This window comes from Harpegnathos saltator, unplaced genomic scaffold (genome assembly GCF_003227715.2).
Source record: "Harpegnathos saltator strain DR-91 unplaced genomic scaffold, Hsal_v8.6 scaffold119, whole genome shotgun sequence".
Taxonomy (NCBI): Eukaryota; Metazoa; Arthropoda; class Insecta; order Hymenoptera; family Formicidae; genus Harpegnathos; species Harpegnathos saltator.
The window spans coordinates 302,816-322,778 of record NW_020229894.1 but is presented as its reverse complement, the minus strand read 5'-3'; the positions used below and the strand labels follow the sequence as shown (position 1 = coordinate 322,778).

Here is a 19,963-nt window from a genome sequence, read left to right as displayed (position 1 = left end):
CTTTTTGTGGTACTTGAATGAGCTACTCCGGCGAGACGATGAACTTATTAAGTGACTTCTTGCCTTACCTTAGGATTGACGAATAGTTCGTACTTCAAGAAGTCCTCGCTGAAGTAGAACCGCCTCTCGTGGCCTGAGGCGAACATTTCCAGTTCTCTGTGAACTGCGAGGATGTCTTCGTGGTCTTCTAACGTGCGTTCTGCAAACAATCGATTCATCCCGATTACCGTAAATGTGACTGCTGCCGGAAACATATTTTATATATGCTCGACGATTTTTAAATATTTATTAACTCTTATTAATTTCAGAAATATTATCTGGTATTCCATAATATCGTCAATCTTGAAAGAAAAATCAAGTTTCTCGAAAATAATTTTGAGAGCAAAAACTCAAGGGTGTAATTTTTTATTGGCCAAGTTTTTAAAACTCACGAGGAAAATTTGTTGAGTAATATAAAATTTTTATTAAACAACGTGCAAAGCGAGATATATCGATATCGAGTTTATATACTGCAACAGTTATTTAATAATTTGTTCAAGTATCCTTTCTATTTAACCTTTATTTTTAAGCAATAACACATGGAAATTTATATCATATGTAAAATAGTTTTCCCATAAAGTCTCAATTAGTGAGAAAATTCTAATTTGTGACAATTGCACCCATTTTCCACAAATTCATTAACCCGTCCTGAACATATCTTCTTGCCGCAAATTTTATATGTTATCGGTTATAACACAAATTTCAACTAAAATTAAATTTCTATTTGTTAAATCTGTGCAGAACCGTTCTTTAATTTTTTCGAAACCAAACTATTAATAAAAAAAACCAAAACTAAACTCTTTCAGTTAGAAAAATATAATCTAATTAAAACTCCAAATATTCAAGCTATCCAAACAAAATCAATTTTGTATACCTCGTCTAAACACGTGCATTATTAATTTATTACATTGTTTTCATAATGAGCTACTTGGTCGCTAATTGGGATACACACATACATTCATTTTATCACTCAATATTTCAAAAAATATTTCAAATAATATGATGTGTTTCCAAAGAATCTGACTATACTATCCTAACCGGACAAGCTAGTACGGTACTTTGTATTTCGCACGAATGTCAACAATTTGCGGAATAATTATCCGTATGCGAGATTATACCTACGTGCCGCGAATCATCTGGTCAATCCGAAAGGTCATTTCGCGGAAAGCACATTAAACTAAAATAGCGCGCGGGACGTTCGCCCAGGAGCTTCAAACAAACATTTCAATACGAAGACACGGCCGTGCGAATCGTCGTCTCTGACCTGCACCAAACTCCTGGAGGTTCGCCCGCTATTGATTCTCGGCTGCATTATAGAGTCTTGCCTCTCTCTCTCTCTCACTCTCTGCTCTCCTTCTCCCCTCTCCCTCGCCCTACGCCACCGTTGTGCACACGTTATTTCCGATTTCGTCCCGAGTCAATGCCGCGAAGAAAATTTCGACGACTAAAGTTCCGGGCGCATTAAAGTCTCACCGCGTCGTTTCTCTGCGAAGCGACACGCCAAACACGACAAACTTACCGAGTTATCCGCTTCTTCTCTCTCTCTCTCTCTCTCTCTCTCTCTCTCTCTCTCTCTCTCTCTCTCTCTCTCTCTCTCCCTCCCTCTCTCTCTCTTCCGCGCGCGCGCGCCGATATTTTATAAATAAATTGTCTGCCCGCGGAGAACCCGAAGAGTCGCAACTTGATAAGATCGCGTTCGCCTGAGCTCTTTCACGTAGTTATCGTAGGCGCATTATTCCGAAAATATCCGTCGGTTTTCTCGCTCGAGTCTATTTTCCGTCGTCTATGTCGCGGAAAAGCCGATAACAGCCCGCATACTAAATCGAACGCTTAATTCCGCGAACCCCGTCCATCATGTTCGATTTGGTTGTTCGGCTTGTTTTGAATATATGGATTCCCCCCGAGCCTGTGGCGAATGTAAATAAACGTTTTGCAGACTACCGAACTTTCGAAGTAACGTTTCACGTTGTTCTAAAAGTACATGTGCTCTCTCTCTCTCCCTCTCTCTCTCTCTCTGCTTGCGGGCGAAACTATCTATTATCTACTTGGGCGAGTGGTCGCATGAAATAGGACAATCGCAGACAGTCTTTGAAAGTACGGTCGATGACACGTTGCCACTCGCGTGACCATGACGGAGAAATGTGTATACTTGAGAACTATTGATTGATTTTTATCTACATTCTCGATCCGAGAGAACATACGGGTACAATACGGGTCGCAGAAAAGGTGAGAGAGAGAGAGAGAGAGAGAGAGAGAGAGAGAGAGAGAGAGATGAGGAGATAATAAATACCGCTCTCAACAATCACGATGTGATGTTTACGATAATCACATACCGATTCCCAGGTCCGGCCATGTCTCGATTATCGACCAGGCGGCGCCAATCGCGTTCCTCTTGACTTTGAGCAGCTCGCACAAGTCGATCGTCCGCAGATTTTTTTCCACAACCACGGTGGTCCAGGTATGATCACCGTTGTAGAAGCGCAGTTCTTCCTGTAAACGGAAATATATGCTCCGAATAATTTCTTAATGTGACGTGTATCTCTTATTTCTATCTTCTAGCTAGATCTCTTCGTAAAAATGATCCTAAAACGTAGAACTCGGTCAGGACTAAGATGTACACACTTGAAATAATATTATTCTTTAATTATATTATTCTTACGAAGGATGAAAAAATCAGATATTTCAAACTTAAATATGTATTTATGTATTCGCGGTATAATTGATGTATTCACATCAATCAAGATCTTTAGATGTATTCATTTCTGATAATATTCAGAAGCATTTTTCACCAAATTTCACGAGAATCATCGAGGAGTAAATCTTTCCGGACTACGTCCAAGTGTCTTTCTTTCGCTACGTCTTCGCTTTATAATAATTCTCACAAATAAATTACAATATATTTATATCTCGACGAGTTTCCTTTCTTGAATATCCATGTACAATTATAGCGCGCGACACAATTGAGAGATACGAGAGGCGTGATTGTTCTCCCGAGCACAAGATAACACGTACCTGTCTTTCGCTATCCAGCATGTCCTGGTCGCGATGCCGGTTTCTTCTTCGAGTCCTCTGCATCGTGCTGCTAAGCTCGAAGATCGTGGGACCGGAACCGAGTCGTTCGTAGCTTCCGACCCGACCGGAAGGTCGATTGCCCGGCAGCGTGGAGCTGCCGTCGATGCAGGAGCACATCTTCGGGAACCAATCTGCAAGGGACCAATCGGCAAGTTAGAAAAATCTCGAGTGCGTCGCGGCTGACAAATAAGAGACGGCAAAAAGGACGACACGACTATAAAGTAAAATCGTACAAAATGGTCAATCCGGTAAAAATCGCTAAGTCTACTATATACAGTGATATATATATATATATATATACACATATTTACATATATATATATATACATATTTACACACACACACATATATATATATATATGCGTGTATGTATATATGTATGTATGTATGTAGTGTGAATATACGTATGTATGTATCTGCAAAAAGAGGCGTATAAGAGCGAGCCCGCTGTACTAGAATCTATTTTACAACTTGGGCTTCACACGGGGCGGACTACGTCGGGATGGATGATAGAGCCACTACATTGTCGGTGAGTGAACGTGGCCCCCGTCACTTAGAGAGAGAGAGAGAGAGAGAGAGAGAGAGAGAGAGAGAGAGAGAGAGAGAGAGAGAGAGAGAGAGAGAGAGAGAGAGAGAGAGAGAGAGAGAGAGAGAGAGAGAGAGAGAGAGAGAGAGAGAGAGACAAAGGAGGAACGTAAAAAGAGTGTGTCAAACAGTGAGAGAGGTGTAAAAACGTGACGTCGTGCTGGAAACCGCGGGCGTACGCAATCTCAGGCGCGCTTTCGTGGAATGCAGTAACTCCATGTCGGAGAGATTGAGGCGCAGGTATTGTAATGACACTACGCGTGCTGCGGACGACGACCAAGAGGTGAGAGAGTACGCGCGTGCATCGCGTGCGTGTGGCGCTCGACGGCGACGAGGAGTTTGACACGTAGCTCTGCTCGCGACGGCGCAGTTCCTTGTGATTTGCGCCTCGCAAGCTCGCCTTTTCTTCGCCTTCGTACGTACTTCGTTTCTCGCCGCGCGTCGTTCATTCGTCTCTCTCTTTGTGCAAACCGACGGAACACACACACGCGCGCGCGCGCGCGCGCGAGGTGTACATTCAAGGTGGAGCCGCGGGGACAGTCGTGAGACAGTCATTTTGCGAGCGCGGTTAACGAGGAAGCCAGCAAAAATATCGCTAATCTGAGGAATAGCGGCAGGCAGTATCCCGTGCGGACTAGAGGCGGCGCTTTAATAGGCCATGCGCAGGTCAAGTTTCTAATATAAACCGCCGGCCGATCGAGTATCTCGAGGCGGCGGCGGCGGCGGCGTCGGATGAATCCCGGTCTACCTCGATCTACCTCCCTCCAAGAGACCCCCTACGTCTTTCGCTCCACTCGTCCGTGATCCGCCGCCATATCGGCGTAATTTGCACAAATCGATCGACTTTTATTATATTATAAGCAAAACACGAGGAAACGGGATTCCACGTAATCACCCCGTTGAAACGCGCGTTGCGCCATCGAGATTCTCTGCATAAACTTCCGGCGGATCGAAGATTCGACGAATGAAACATTTATTTCTCTGCTCCAACGACGCTTTGATAAATAATATATAATGTAATAATATTATTTAATGTGCGGAATGTACTTGCTCTAGCAAAATGAGAAGGAGAGGAGGAGACGGCCCTCTGCCTGCCTGCCTGCCTGCCTGCCTGTCTCATCCACACATCTCGAGATATCCTTAAAATAAATATATCTTCGACTTGAAGAAAACTTGATTTCAGATGCTTAGCTTTGACGAAATTTCATTGTTTCTTCCGTAGCAGTTAAAAATCGTCGCAAGCGTGGATTGACGAATGAGGAGCGAAGGATGAATATAAACTCTGCGCGCTCAACGCGAACGAGAAGCGAATCACCCCCGCGGCCGTCTCCAAAAAGTCTCTACGATATAAACTTCCAACAAAAAATTAATTTAACATTCAAGCGCGCACATTCGTCTCGTTTGAAGACGCGAGAGAAATGCGAAGAAAAGGAGCGTAACTTTCCTTTCTCCGCGTGACTCGGCGTGATATCCACGACACCACGTCTCTTGAGATCGCCGAGCAATTCGAGCGTTTCGTCGAAGCTTCGTTTCATCCTCGATCAGCATCTTCTCCCAGCAGTGCCTCTCACCGCACGGTGTTTACGTGGAATCCCAAATTCGATTCTCACCGATACTCCCGCTGGTTCGTCCGCGCGACCTAATCGAAGGACACTCCGGCTAGCTCGAGCGCGCAAAAGTCCCCGTGGCCGCGTCGCGTGGACACACTCGGGGAAGCGGCGAATGGCGAATTCCTTAATAACCGCTCGTCCAGGACCACAACGACGCACTAGCCGAGCTCTCGCACGCGTTGTGCGAGTGCGTCAAGTGCGTTAAGTGGAATGCGCGAATTAACGGCCGTCTCTTGTTTGCTCTCCCCGTGCGAGCCAGACGAGCGAACGAGTGCGCGCAGGAGAAGAGAGGAGGAAGCAGCGTCACGTGACCTGCTGCACGGGTCCAAAGTGACCGATTTTAGATACTAGTCCATGTGGACGATCTTCGCGCCGGTCGTCCTCTCGTCACATTCGCGATTCGCGCGATCGACCGCGACGACGCGCGCTCGATGTACCACACGAGAATAGAACTCGCGGGAGAGAAATGCGTCTGGAGCGCGTGCACGCGCACTCGGGGGGGCAGGATGCTTCGCGGACATTGTGTGTGGCGACGAAAATACGACGCGGCGACTGGTGGACAACGGCGACTTTTTCGCGACTTGACCGTCGCGTACTCGGAGCTCGACCACAGCAAAATATTTCAGAAGCGGCGAACGGGCTGAGCGCACAAACACACGCACGTGGAGTATTATCAAAATGCCTGATAAGAATCCACACGAAGAGAGAGAGAGAGAGAGAGAGAGAGAGAGAGAGAGAGGGAAGGGAGGGAGGGGAGAGTGATAGAAGAGAAATCTGTTGTAATCGCGTGAGAACTCGCGGTCACCGCTGCGACTGCTCAAGCTACTGTCGATGTTTCAACTCGATATCGCGAAAGTGAGACGCGATAAGCAATGCAAATAGCCTGTCGAGTTATTCTACGATTTCCGTATTATCGCCGATAACGCTCGTAGTGAGCCCATGACGTGGCAGCCAGCGCCGGCAGGTTCCAACGGCACGCGTTTGACCTTCGTCGTCGAGACGAATTCGGCCGAGCAACACGAGGAGCTTCATTTCGCTAGTCGATGAATTACAGCGGATTTTTATCGAGTGTATCAATTCCTCATGCGCTGAAATGTCGCGAAAGTCGAGTCCCCCGACTCAACTCGATCGCGCTCCTCCCTCTCTCTCTCTCTCTCTCTCCCTCTCTCTCTCTCTCTCTCTCTCTCTCTCTCTCTCCTTGCCAGTGTCGCTTCGCCGACTTCTATGTCGCAATTGACAGTGAAACGCGCCGCATTTGCATGGACAGGTTTCAGGCTCAATGCTGCGACAGTAGTAGGTAACACGTGATAACTCGACTTCTGCGCAGCCCGATCATTGACGAAGGAGTCCCCGCTACGTTGTCGTAGATCATGGAGAACGCATGGAGGTAAGCCTAATCAGCGGAGCGATAACGGAAACGAGCGCGACGGCCAGGCTTCCTCGAATTAACGAACGACGTTGACTGTTTATTGCGGCAATTAAATCACATTCGCAATCGCCCGGCATGCGGCAGCACGTAAACGCGCCAAGCGAAGCGCGCACGAGACGTCGGGCCCGAATAAAATTCCGCGGCGAATCCAGAGAAGCGAGAAACGCACCCGCCGTGCACACGATCGCCACGGTAGAAGAATGTCTCTTTCGTTCGTACTTTTAATTCACCGACTAGTCTGACCAAGGCCGAGGTTCCTCGTCGCGGTTCTCCGAACGACGACGACGACGACGACGACGACGACGGCAACGAAGTGTAGAAAACCGCCGGCGGCAGGATGGAGCATCCATTCTCCTTGGTTCCAAGATGCGCGAGGAAAGGTGTGCAATTTTCATATCATATAACGTCACGCAGTCGACGAGACTCGCAGCCGCGACCGCTGTCAGCCTTGACCTACTCGCATCTTTGCCTACTAACATACTATTTCGTTCTGTTTCACCGTTCCGCCGCGCCTCGTAACGACCCGCCGCCGGTTGTCACATCGTATCCGTGTCCTGGCTTCGGTCCTCTGGATGCGTTTCGAGGAGCGCCGCAGCGCGCGCGAGAGCAACGTTAACGAGGCGTACCGTGGTCCTGTTACATTCAGGACTCCTGTTATCGTTACGATCGGCTCTTATCTCTCGGTACGATTTTGTTCGCACATGCGACGAACCCGCGACTGATTAAATTAAATACGACGCGCGTGCATTTCGTCAACGACGGCAGGTTTGCCCAACAAAATTTTGCCAGTCTGCCTGGTTAGTCGAGTAAAAAAGCTCGACACAGTTTTGGCCTCTGTATTGTTACGATTGTATTATTTTTCGAGAAATAAACCATTCACGGTCAATTTTCTAAATAACATACACTGTAAGAAATGATGTGTTAAATTTAACATATTTCATGTGTCTCAAATCATCCACTCTCATTTGTGTGTTAATTCAACATAAAGCAAATATGTTAAAAAATAACGCACATAATATGTAAAAAATTAATACAAAAACTTAACATTTGAATGCCGTCAAGAATCACAGTTTGTGTTGAATTAACATACAATGAATGTTAATTTAACATTTGGGAAAAGTAATGATCTATGATTTAATGAAATGAAAATGTTAGATTGACATAATCTATGTGTTAGAACTCCAATCTTCACATACCAGAAATGTTAACATTATACATTTAACACATGGTAACTATTATAATGAGGAAAGTAACACATTTTAGGTGTTGACTTCAACATATAAAATGTCATAGCAAGAATTCATGCATTTACATGTAAATTGTGTTATTCGAAAGTAGACAATCTTAATTTAACACAAGAAAGTAGTCTAGGTAACACAACAACATGTTAAATTAACACACGACTGTGTAAAAAATTTAACACAAAACTTTCAACACACAAATAATTTTAACAAAAGTACGAAATGTTTTTAACTGTGTATTGTTTGAACAGGAGACATGACGAAACTCGGTTCAAATTAATTGCAACGTACGCTTTTCTAATGACTATAAAAAAACTAATAACTGAACAAAGTCTTCCTCGTGTAAAATCCCTTAAAAACCTGAATCAATTATGGACTAAAAAAAAGCTTGAAAAGAAAAAAAAAGCTTGAAAAGAAAAAACAAAAGCTTGAAACAATTCTAGACTTCCGATCGTATCCGATTCCGATCCACGCCCGCTGACAGCTGTCGCGGCACGTATCTCGTCCGTGACACATCAGGCCGATATCAGCAGTTCGCAGCGGCCTCCCGCGAAATCGCCCCGTCGCACCTAGGCGATTCGGCGAACATAAGAACAATTCGCGCTTGCGCGCGCGAACGTAAAAATAATTTACGAGTACAGCTCGTAATTCCAAGTATGGCCCCGAGTGCGGAAAATCCCGGGACCGACGGCGTCCCGATAATCGCCTGCTCCTGAGAGCGCTTTCAACGCTTCGCGATATCTCGCCGGTGACGTTTCTCTGTTACAATCGCGTTCGTCAGTTACGTGGTATGCGGGCGGACGTCTACCTGCCGCGCTGACGAAACCGAGGCGGAACCGAGTGCGCAGCCGAGAAAAATAACACGAAATCATGAAGAGAGAAACCCGGACTTGTGCGTCCTTCATTGATCGTTTGTCGTGAAATTTTATCCGTCTCGCGATCGAGGGAACTTCGATGATCGAGCGAGAGAGAGGGAAAGAGAGGGAGAGGACAACAGAGAAAGGAAGAAAAAAAAAAACAACGAGCATCGATCATCGGCGATTGTCGGGCGCGACTGAGGGCGAGAATACACGAGCGTGATCCGATCTTCCGGCGAGGGACGGGAAGTTCATAGAAATGAAAAAAGACGTGTCCGGGCGGTCTGATAGAAAATATGCAAGAGCATGACGATGCGCCGCAACGGGAGAGAGCAGCGCAATTACACGCGCCGCGCGTATTATCTACGAATTCTCTCCCGGTGTCCCGGGCTTGTGCAATAACAATTCCGCGTATCGCCAGGGGATGACAAAACATACTTCAAAAACACACCGGAGCGTACTCCATCCACTCGAAAATTCGAGACCTCGATACCTGAATAATCGCGATACGTTAACGTGAAGTTTAAATGAGAGACTCGAGGGCCATCAACGCGCGCGCATCGAGAAAATCTCTCTCTCTCTCCCTCTCTCTCACACTCGCTCGCTCTCTCCGTTTCTGGATTCGGGGCTGCTGAAACTGCTGCAGCGTCTATCTCGCGCCGCTATCGCGGCGTGGCAAATATTTCGAAAGAGAGGAGACCAGCCTATGCAAGGTGGATCGATAAGAACCAAGGCAGGCAGGCCGAGGCTGACTAGGTCGAGCTCGAACGTGTTTTGGCGGCTGCCCCGATTCGCGCTCCCTCCGCGCGCGCGCGCGCGCGCGCGCGCGGCCCGTGTAAAATTTTCAGCGTTCCCGCCGACGCGGGGATAACAAGAAATCGCGCGACTTTCGACAGTAAACACGCGATTGCGACGACAAATATCCCCACGTGGAACGGTGAAACGAGAGCTCGCTCTCTCATAATTTAACGTGTTTATCCGATCTTCAAAATAACCTGAAAAATATCACCGCGGCGATTATTCAACGCGGCCGCGAGCACAGCCAGTGACTCGAGACCGGCGGCGAACGCGACGACGCAGTGGTTCGTTATCGGTGGAAATTAATATCTAATAATCCAGTATTGCCGGGTTAGAGTGCAAATAAGTGTCGGTTCAATTCTAACGACGCTGTTAATCCCTCAGCTAAAAAAACATCCAAAGAGTGATTAACGACTCGTAAAATTTCTGGTTGAGAGAATTTCATACATTTCCACAGACAGTTGATGTACAGATTTGGAGATAACTTTTTACCAATTATCTCAGAGTCTAAGAGATTAAGGATGAATTTTCCGGAAACCACCAACGTCCTGTTAATGTGTGTGTTTTACCGGGAAGGTACTCCAAATGATCGACGGATCTTCATCGACGAGGAAGTTTAAATAAACTTATGCATCGCTGATGATACTACACTTTCTTACTTTCCTAGGTGAGAGTACGCGACTGCATTGCAGGACGTCAAGTCGGTCGGCAACAAATATTCATTCGTTATCACATAAAAACATGATCATAGATTAATCTGGAAAAGCAGTATAATATATAATACACGATATATTATAACTGCGATGCGTATTATTTAAACACGATTGGCATTACCCCGGCAGTCACACATACGTGTGATGGTTTTCGCAAGTTTATCCGAGATGCGACTAAAATGCATACGACGAATTATCTGAATGCTGCTGTGGGCCTGAGAAAGTGATTTCAATTTCACGATTAACATGAGGCCGGTCGAACATGAGGCCGAAGAATTCGCGTTAAAGAATGGCTCGTTAAAGTTTGCCAAGCATCGTCCCCGTGAAGAGGGACACTGGCAGGGATCCTAGCGAGTCTAGCGAGAAGAACGACATCCTAGGGAGAAGAGCGAGCGGTTCGAGAGAACGGTTCCGGCGCGCGAGAGCGGGGCGGGATATTATAAAAGAACCGGCCACACTATAGCTTTAGCCCCTCGTATCGCGGGCTTGCATAAATAAAGGACGAAGATTTGTTCGAGAGGTGTAATCACGAGCCATAACCTGATATCATTACCACAAGCGATCTCGTTCCGGTATCGCTCCTTCTCTGTCGTTCCACCTACCTCGCCGGCATGCCGAACAGAACAAATGCGTATCGCTCGTTATTTCACTCTCGTTTGACCTACTAACGTTGGTTCATTAAGCTGCCCGTCATATTCCACCGATACCGACCGAGAGAGGGAGAAAGGAGGAAGGAAAAGAAAGGGGGAAAACACGTCGAGCGCGCTTCCCAGAACGCGAACCGAGGAATAAATTTCGCCGGACGTTTGATAATGTACACAGGCACGAGAGAGAGAGAGAGAGAGAGAGAGAGAGAGAGAGAGAGAGAGAGAGAGAGAGAGAGAGAGAGAGAGAGGAGAGCAGCGGGAGAGCGAATGCAATCTTGCGCGATCCCTCATCACCGCGTGCACGCTCGATAACACTGTATCAGTATCAAAACACCGACGGTGTGAATATCGATCGTTCGACGGAGGTCCTCGAGGACGAGGACCTAAGCGGAGCAGGAACGCGCCGAAGGAACAGTGGGGGAGGGCAAGAGGCACGGCAGGGGGAGGAGCGAAAATCAAATCAGCATCACGTGGTAGCCTGATAATCGAGTAAGGGATTTACGAGGCAGAGTCAATTTAATCCCGGAGATGTGACGGGCTTTTACAATCGCGCCCAAAAAACAAAGTCGCCGACCGATACTTCTGGCAAACGAACAGGGACGACTGGCGGTGCGCCAAGACCACTGTCCACCCCGGAAGGAAAGAAGAGGAAAAGAGAAGAAAAAAAGGAGAGAGAGAGAGAGAGAGAGAGAGAGAGAGAGAGAGAGAGGAGGTGGGAGAGAAAGAGGGCGAAGAGAAAAGAAAGAAGAGTGATCCGTTCGGGTCGGCCGCGACGGTGGTCTTCATCGTCTCTTCGCTTTACATAGCGCGCGCGCATTTCCAGCCGACAAGTGCGTTCTGCGGGCGAGGATATTGTGTCAAGCTATCGCGCGAGCAACAACAAATTTTACAAATCGTCGAGATAAATTCCGTTATTCCGCCGGCGGTGCATCGCGCGTACGTGATATTCCGGCGAAAATATGCCGCGATATTTTTTTCTGCCTCTGCCGCTGCCGCCAACGACCCCGTCGCGCGCGACTCTCGTCGAAAATAATAAATAATATAAATAATATAAAAATATTAAAAATAAAAATAACTCCGCGTTTAACGGTTGATCGGAATTTACATGCGCGCGCGAACGTTTCTACGGTTACGACTTGTTTTCGCGCGATATTTATATCGGTCGTAATTAAATTCTATAACTCGAGCTCCGGCACTTTACTCTCCTCCTGCCTAGCGGCATCAATTGTGTCGTAAATGACAATATAATGCTCGTCAATTATCTCATTCCGCAGAATTAATTACAGAGAATAAGACGTACCGTGTCGACTTTTTGTATTTCTTCCGTTGACGTGTTTGTGGGAAGAAGAGAGAGAGAGAGAGAGAGAGAGAGAGAGGGAGAGGGAGAGGGAGAGAGAGAGGGAGGGAGAGAGAGAGAGAGAGAGAAAACGAAGATATTTCTGGATGTTTGTAGCGAGGAGATTTACGTCAATGTATCAGAATGAGGCAACGGCCTTATTTTCTTCGCAGCTGATAGAAACGACATAGTCTGGCTGATGAAATAATAATAATTTCTCCAAACCGCGATCGTCTCCATTATCGTCGTCCTTCGTCGAGAATTTATTAACCTTCCTGGGTTACCCACACCGACAACGAGTTTCACGTTCCTCAAGGACGTATTACGTGAAAACTTCGATCGCGTTACTCCTAGTCGCATTAACGAACTAGAAAGTCAGCCAGTTACGTAGCCGGAGATATTCTTACGGAGCGCCGTTTCTAGATGCGGTTTTCTCTCGTTGGATCCAACAACACAGACGGCCACACACGAAAACGAGAAATCGTTCTCCGAAACCGGAGAAGACACATCGGCGAGAGATCACGAAGATCGCGTCCTTCCTACCGGGAAAACAAAAACGAAAGCGAATCCTGAAAATCTTGAAAGTCTGAAATTCCCCACAAAATCGTCACGAGCGAGCCACCGACCGGGAATTTCCTGATATCATTGACACTCCGTAATGAATCAGTCCTGAATCAGATGTCAATTTCCACCGGCTAACGAATACACAATCAGCCGGAGCAGTCGTAAGACTTGTTATTTCTATCATATATTTAGCAGGCGAAAGTTATGTTATATAAAGTCCCATTTGTCAATCGCAGAATGTCCGAAAGATCTGAAACATGCCGCGGATTTTCAGAGGTCAGAGGCGGAGATGTCACGAGCGGGAAAAAGAACGTCCTCACACGAAGTAACCATCTCGATTCTCGCTCATCTCTCCTTGACATCTCATCCTCCACGTGCTCCAGTTAAATCCCGCAGTCAAGGAAATACAGGCGCGATAATCTCACGGGCCGCGCGACGCACTTTGCGCGTCGAGAGGCAATCGTCTCGAGAGGTGCTCACATTAAAATTCCGAGTGCGAAAGACCGCGAAATTGCAATGATGAGGGAGAAGGGGGAAGGGGAGAGTTCACGCGGTCGATCCTAGCCGGAGGCCTAATAATCGCGGCATTTGCTGCGCGACGAGTCCTCGCACGAGAAAGAGAACACGCGGTGTCGACGCGACCGCGATCTCGTTTTCCCCCAGGAAAATCGCAGGAAGACAGCGGGAGGCAGCCAGCCAATCGACGGCCGACCAATCGTTAAGCAAAAAGCACGACAGTCGAGACCATTAACCAACCATTAGACAATCGGAGATCCCATGTTGCGAAAGCCTCAAGGACCACCATGGAGTTATATCACAAGGAGCTCTTTACGCAACGATCGACCTGTCTTGTCTATCTTTCTCTCTTCCTCTCTTTCCCTCTCACTCTCTCCCTCCCTCTCTCTCTCTCTTTCTCTCACTCACTCTCTCGTCTCTGGCACTCTCCTTGTCACAAAGCCGACGTACGGGAAATTCGCGGAACGCTGCCGAAAAGTTGGCGCGTACATAGTGCGGATACATAGGGTGTGCAAGAAGCGCAAGGAAGAAATCGTAAAGTCTCTCGTGTGTGACGCCGATGGAATCTCGGGGTCGCAACCAAATATCCCGTCGATTCCCGAAGTGGCCGCGCGCGCGCGCGCTAAGTCGACGATAACGCGAAACGATAACGCGCGACTCTTTATCAGCGAAGTGTGAAGTCGAATATGAGACTTTTTAACCCACTCGTATCTTCGCCGCCATTTGCAAACATTCGCGACGTTTGACGTCACGGCGCGGTGAGCCGATAATAAAGTCGAGACGCGTTTTCGAACGCGCGAGGAAGAGAGATACGAGAGATACGAATCGCAAAGCCGTGTCCTCTGAGACATTCGCGGGACAGATGAACTGAGAGAGAGAGAGAGAGAGAGAGAGAGAGAGAGAGAGAGATTCCAAGTATGCGAGAGGCTGCTAATTCACGTGACGTCGTCGAGCGTCCGCGGGCGTCCGTGAAAGTGCACATGTGAACGAATGTCGGATGAAACGGGGGTCCTACGAGAGTGTGAGCGTACGCGTGCGTGTGTATATTTTCGGTAAAACCAGACGCGGCGATTTATCGTCGAAACTCCCATTTCCGAGATCGAATGATGTCGCCTACTCGAGCACTCTCGAGAGTCTCCGATCAACAATCGTTTCGGACTCGGTGCCAAGGAATCGGCATGATTTTGGCCGCGCGCACCTCGCAAGTGGAAGCAACACGAATCCATTTCCCTCGAAATTATCGACCGATCGCAATGAAATAGCACACGCCTGACGCCGCTTTGGTTACGAATGTGACCAACGACGTGCCGACGCGCCGAATTGACCCTGTTCTAAAATCTCGACAGAGGAACCCTTCCAGCGGAACACTCTTCGAAACATCGCGGTCCACCTGTGCCAGCAATTCTTACGGTGGTGCCCCGATACTCCGAATTCGAGAATCAGCCGGCGAGAGCGCGAGTCTCGCAAAAGTCTCCGAGAGAGAAGCCTGTTATCAATGACGAGGATTCTCAGAGATTCTGATGACTTCAGAACTGATGAGATTATGACCGACCGCGCGATGACGTGTCTGTGTGTGTATGTGTGTGTGTGTGTGTGTGTGTGTAAGAGGTTATCTAACGAGAAAAGTAAAGCAAAAATCGTCGAATGTCAAGCGCCGTGCAGCGATAGCAGAAATTCGAATTGCCGAGTAATTTCGCCCCATTTCGACTCCAAGTCGCGCACGACGTAATTCATTCCGTCCGCGCGGCTAACTTCACTCTTATCGATCTCTCCTCTCGCCGCTTATCGACGATGCTCGATTACAATTTTCGAACATTTCAGAGTCCTCCCAACAAATAAAAGGATGAAAATAGAAGAAGAAAATAAACCCCGAGATCAAATCTCACGCGTCGAGATCAGATTTCGCCGCGCGATACTCACGCGATTAATTAGTCATAAACAAAAATAACGCACACTACCGCGCACGTGTGTGTATCGGCGTGGGCAAGTGTCGCAATGTTCCAGAGGCGAAAAAAAGCCTCATCAGAATCCGAGCGCCTCGCTCTCGTCAACAGCCCACCACGGTGGAAGGAAGACACAAATCGATGATCTCCCTCGAGGGAGACGGCGCACGCGAGGAAAGCGACTCCGCGAATGCGGGACGATGTCGCGAGATTTGATCTCGCGAACGTCCTCGCGTGTCCCGACGACGCCCACAGCCAGCAGCAGCAGCGGGCGAACGGACAGACAGACGTCGAGAGCAAACCGACATCTGGCTGCGTACTTAACATTCCAGTTTGCACGTAGGTCGCGTCGCCGCCCATTGACAAACACGCACTTGCGAGAAGAGATTAGCGCATCCGAGCGCACCAATTGCCGCGAGATAAGGTGATAAGTCCGCGCGAAAAACGCAAAACCGCTGCGGTCGGTGGCGCTGTTATTTTTTCTTCTCTCTCGCAAAATCAGCAGCGCGATAACGCCGCCGCGTGCTGACGCTCTTTTATTTGTCTTTTGCTCGATTTGCTCTACAAGTCCCTCCCTCCCGGGGGGGGGGGGGGCAGCGGTATCGCGAATGTGCGAGCGAGGGTCTACGCAAAAAGTGGCTACTCGCCACGCGGCGAGAACGCGGCGATAGATAATTGGGAGTACTCACGGTGGTGCGTGGGATAATTGTTGTTATTGTTGTTGTTGTTGTTGTTGTTGTTCGACAGGAGCCGGTAATCCATGCTGCCGCGGGTGTCGATGATACTCCGTGATAAAAGAGGCCCGTCGATTTTCGCACACTGCTATTATTATTACTCACACGCGGGGCTCCCCGCAACACTCGTGGCGGCACGTACACGGCGCGAATACGGCGCAGTTCTCCGCGGGAACCGCCGGGAACGTCACCGCAGCGAGCGAAACGACCACGCGATATCGCCGGGACTTTTTGTCATCCGCATCGTTTTCCGAAGGTCGCCGGCTCGTACGCGCGCATCCCGTCGCGGTGTTCAGCAACGTGCCGCGGCAACGATCCGCCGACCGCGAGACGAAGGCCGGCCTCGTCCTGGGGAATTTTCGGAATTCTATCTTGGCTCTCCAATGCTACTTTCGAAAGAATAATAATTTCGAAAGAGAATGAGAGAGAGAGACAGCAGGTTTCGCGGTGTAGGACGCACGGGTGAATGAGAGGAGGAGAGGGGGGGGGGGCAAGAAGAGACCTCGCTGCGGATGCAGACTCGCGACTGCGGACATCAGAAGGAGATTACCGATCGTCGTCGATGCGGAGATAACGTATATTGCGTAAGAGATAACAGATCCCCCCCGTGATCGTCAGAGCGGCGGACGAGTGTAGATTCGTCGCGAAGATAAGTCGTAGAACCGTAACAGCGAAATCTAATCGTGGCCAATTATTGCGTCGCAAACTCGGGAGATGAGTCGGCGCGGACCGGCGAATCAAACACGTCCGGCAAAATCGACACATACGGTACATGTATGTGTGTGATATAAAAAGCAGCTTGTACGTGTGAGAGGTCGCGAGAGAAAGTAGCGGGACTGGCAGGAGATTACCCTGGCGAGCTGGCGGCGCGGAATGTCAACTTTGTGACTAACTCGGCAATAATGTATCAGGGTCGCGCGCTCGTTAGGAGCGGATCAAATAATGCGACACGATCGATCTTGGAAGCGCCAAGTGAATATTTCGCAAAGTCCAGCCGATTGTTATCGCGATGACGCACGCCCCCGCCCGGTAACGACGCTCGGGGCATCAAAGCGCCGATCGAAATTAAATATAGACCACCCGTAGCGCCCGCAGCTATTTCGCCGGTTCCCTCCTGGGTGTCCCATAAATTTCCGCGTTCCGGGAACGAAGCCGTCGCCACGATCGGCTGAACGGACGCGGCGCGACTTTTGTCAACAGCCGCCGCTCTTTATCTCTCTCTCTCTCTCTCTCTCTGAAATCCGGCCCGACCGCGGCTCCCTTGCGACGACAGAATCGTGTTATTTAAGAATCGCGTTGCCCAAGGATTATGTCGTCCCACGACTGCTTCCAGTTTATTCCAAAGCCATTTTTTTCCTCTTGAAATTATTTCGTCCGTTCTTTATCTTCGCAGTGCCAATGAGATAATCAGCCAGTTAATCGGAGAAGAATAATAATTATATTTTAAAAGTCTTTTTTCTCCCGTCACGTAATTTCGTGCCTTTTTTCCGTAATACCAGAGGGACGATTATCTCGTTGGAGAATAATAATTATAAGTTGTTCGAGCATTATGTCACGTTTGAAAATCACTTTATTATTTAAACGTTATTGTTTAAACAACCGTGCCTCGTGAATTAATGAACGCTCCGTGCGTCGGGGCTTTGGCGGCGAACACGCGGCAAAGTCATCGACTCCCACGTCGCGAGCGCGCGACACGCGCATAAAGAGGTAATCAGGGCGCATTCTTGCACGTGTACGTGTGCGTCTAGAGCTGCACATGTGATTAAAGCCGTTCCCGGAAATCGACCGCGTATACAGCGAATCGCCAAGTTTCTGCAAATAACGAGAGCGCGCGCAATTTATTATTCATCCGTCACGTTCGGCGACCGCAACACGCGCGCGATTACGTGTGTCCCACACCGAAGTTTACTTGCTTGCTTTCGTGGTGCTTGCCGTGGCAGCGCGAGAACAGTCGCGCGTTTCAACGTTAAAATCAACCGTCGTCTAATGTCAACGGGCCACGACATTTCAATTTCCAAATGGCGCCGCGTCCCTCGATCAATATCCGATAACGCCGCGATAACGGCATCTCGACGAAGAAACGTGCAATTTTACGTCAGCCGACGGAGAATCAAGCACATTCCGCGCCGGTCATTCGACAAGAAAAAAGAAGCTTCGCTAGAGCGAGGGAGCGAGAAGGGGGAGAGAGGGAGAGAGAGGGAGAGAGCGCAGCGTACGAAACGACATACCCGTTCCGCCCGAAAGTCTCGACACGCCAGTTCACGTTACTACGCAGCGAGCGAAAAAGGCGATCCCGTACCCTGTGTCGTGTCAATGGCACCGACGTGTTTACGTCGACGCACGTCGGAACATGTCGCGCGGCGAGGGCGGGAGGAGGGAGAAGCGCGAAAACTCGATCGCGTCGCGCGAATCAAGTCGCGACTGTCGTGGCGGCGCGGGCGTCGCGATGCCACTTCTCGGATGCTGGTGCACCGGCTGCGAGTAACCCGAGATGTCAATCACGACGAATTTCACGCAGCAGACCGATCGCGCGCGCGCAAAATCGCGAGATGCGCGAATCTCGTCGGCGGGACGATCGCGCCGCCGCGAGAAGGAGAGAAGAACGTGGCTGCTAACCTTGCCTCGACAGAGACGGCGATATCGCGCGTATCCAAGTTCCGTTAAAGAGATGTTCTAGCGGGACGTCACGTGGTCTCGAGAGCGTCGCACCTTCGGTATCACTGATGCATTCACACGCACTTCTCTCTTTCTCTCTCTCTCTCACACACGCGCGCGTGAGCGCGACACCTCGGGCGTGTGCACGCGCGAGCACACGAAATTTCGGCGCAAATCGCGGCGAAGCGCGCGCGTGCGCGCTCACGACGAAATGTACAACGGCCAACACACACGCACGTGCGTTCGATCGGAGTCGCGTTTGCGGTCGAGTGGTATAGCGCGCGTCGGGTCAACTAACTTCCGCGAAATGACGCGACGACGTTCACCGAAAACTGCCGAGGAGGCGCGGCGGGCCGCTCGCCCAAGGCTACTTCGGCGACGCGCTCGGTGGCGCTCGTCTTTGTTCGTGAGCGATCGCGAGATCACGGAAACGAACGATCCCGGAGAATCACGATGCGCGCCGAAAAGCACCCTTTTCTCCGAAATTCCGCCGTCCTTCGCGCACTCGCGGCCACTTTTTGTGGCGTGCTTCTTCTCGAACGTATGCTCCGGCACGTAGCGTGCCAGCGAATCGCGTCGTCGTTCGCGCGCGCCTTCGCCGAACGTAAACAACGCACCGTGCGTTGAACGTAAACACAACACACCGAACGAACGAGAGAGAGAGAGAGAGAGAGAGAGAGAGAGAGAGAGGGAGAGAAAGAGAGAGAGAGAGAGAGAGAGAGAGAGAGAGAGAGAGAGAGAGAGAGAGAGAGAGAGAGAGAGAGAGAGAGCGAGAGAGAGAGAGAGAGAGAGAGAGAGAGAGAGAGAGAGAAACACGATATACCGGGTCGAGTCGAGGCGGGAGGATTTTCGCAAAACACGCGTGCTCCTCGACACGACCGCGCGACGACTCTGTCGCTGTCGTTTACGATACACGATACGGAAGTCCGATCACTTCCGCAAAAGACTCTCGGCGTGCGTGCGTGCAGTCGGTCACGCGCGCGTAAACACACACACTCACGGCACACTCGCGATGAGACGCCCGTCGTCGTCGCAAGCCGGCCGGAGATGAGAAAGTGTAACGTGTCGCTTGCGTGGCGTCTCGCGTAGTACTACGGAGAGGGACGAGCGGTTCCCGCCGCGTACGGCCTCCCTCACTTACACAGCGTCGCGTCGCGTCTCGCCGCGACACACGCAGCGTCGGTCGTCTCTTTCGCTCGTTCTGCGCGTCGGGAACGCGCACCA

At 49.4% G+C, this 19,963-nt stretch overlaps 1 protein-coding gene across 7 annotated transcripts in view; it reads right to left on the bottom strand.

The window, feature by feature from the left end:
- The window catches only part of LOC105181492 (growth factor receptor-bound protein 14), a 348,327-nt gene that overhangs the window by 288,019 nt on the left and 40,345 nt on the right, over nt 1-19,963 (bottom strand). For 2 of the 7 annotated variants that reach the window (XM_025304178.1, XM_025304174.1), the window contains exons 3-5: nt 3,052-3,242; nt 2,373-2,529; nt 69-199 (exon numbers count right to left, since the gene is read on the bottom strand). In XM_025304178.1, coding sequence (XP_025159963.1) covers nt 69-199; nt 2,373-2,529; nt 3,052-3,242 — 479 coding nt within the window. Of the gene's footprint in view, nt 1-68; nt 200-2,372; nt 2,530-3,051; nt 3,243-16,039; nt 16,471-18,700; nt 19,382-19,562; nt 19,788-19,963 lie in introns of those variants that run through there. The other 5 variants (XM_025304185.1, XM_011138293.3, XM_025304188.1 and 2 more) reach the window with 5 other exon arrangements.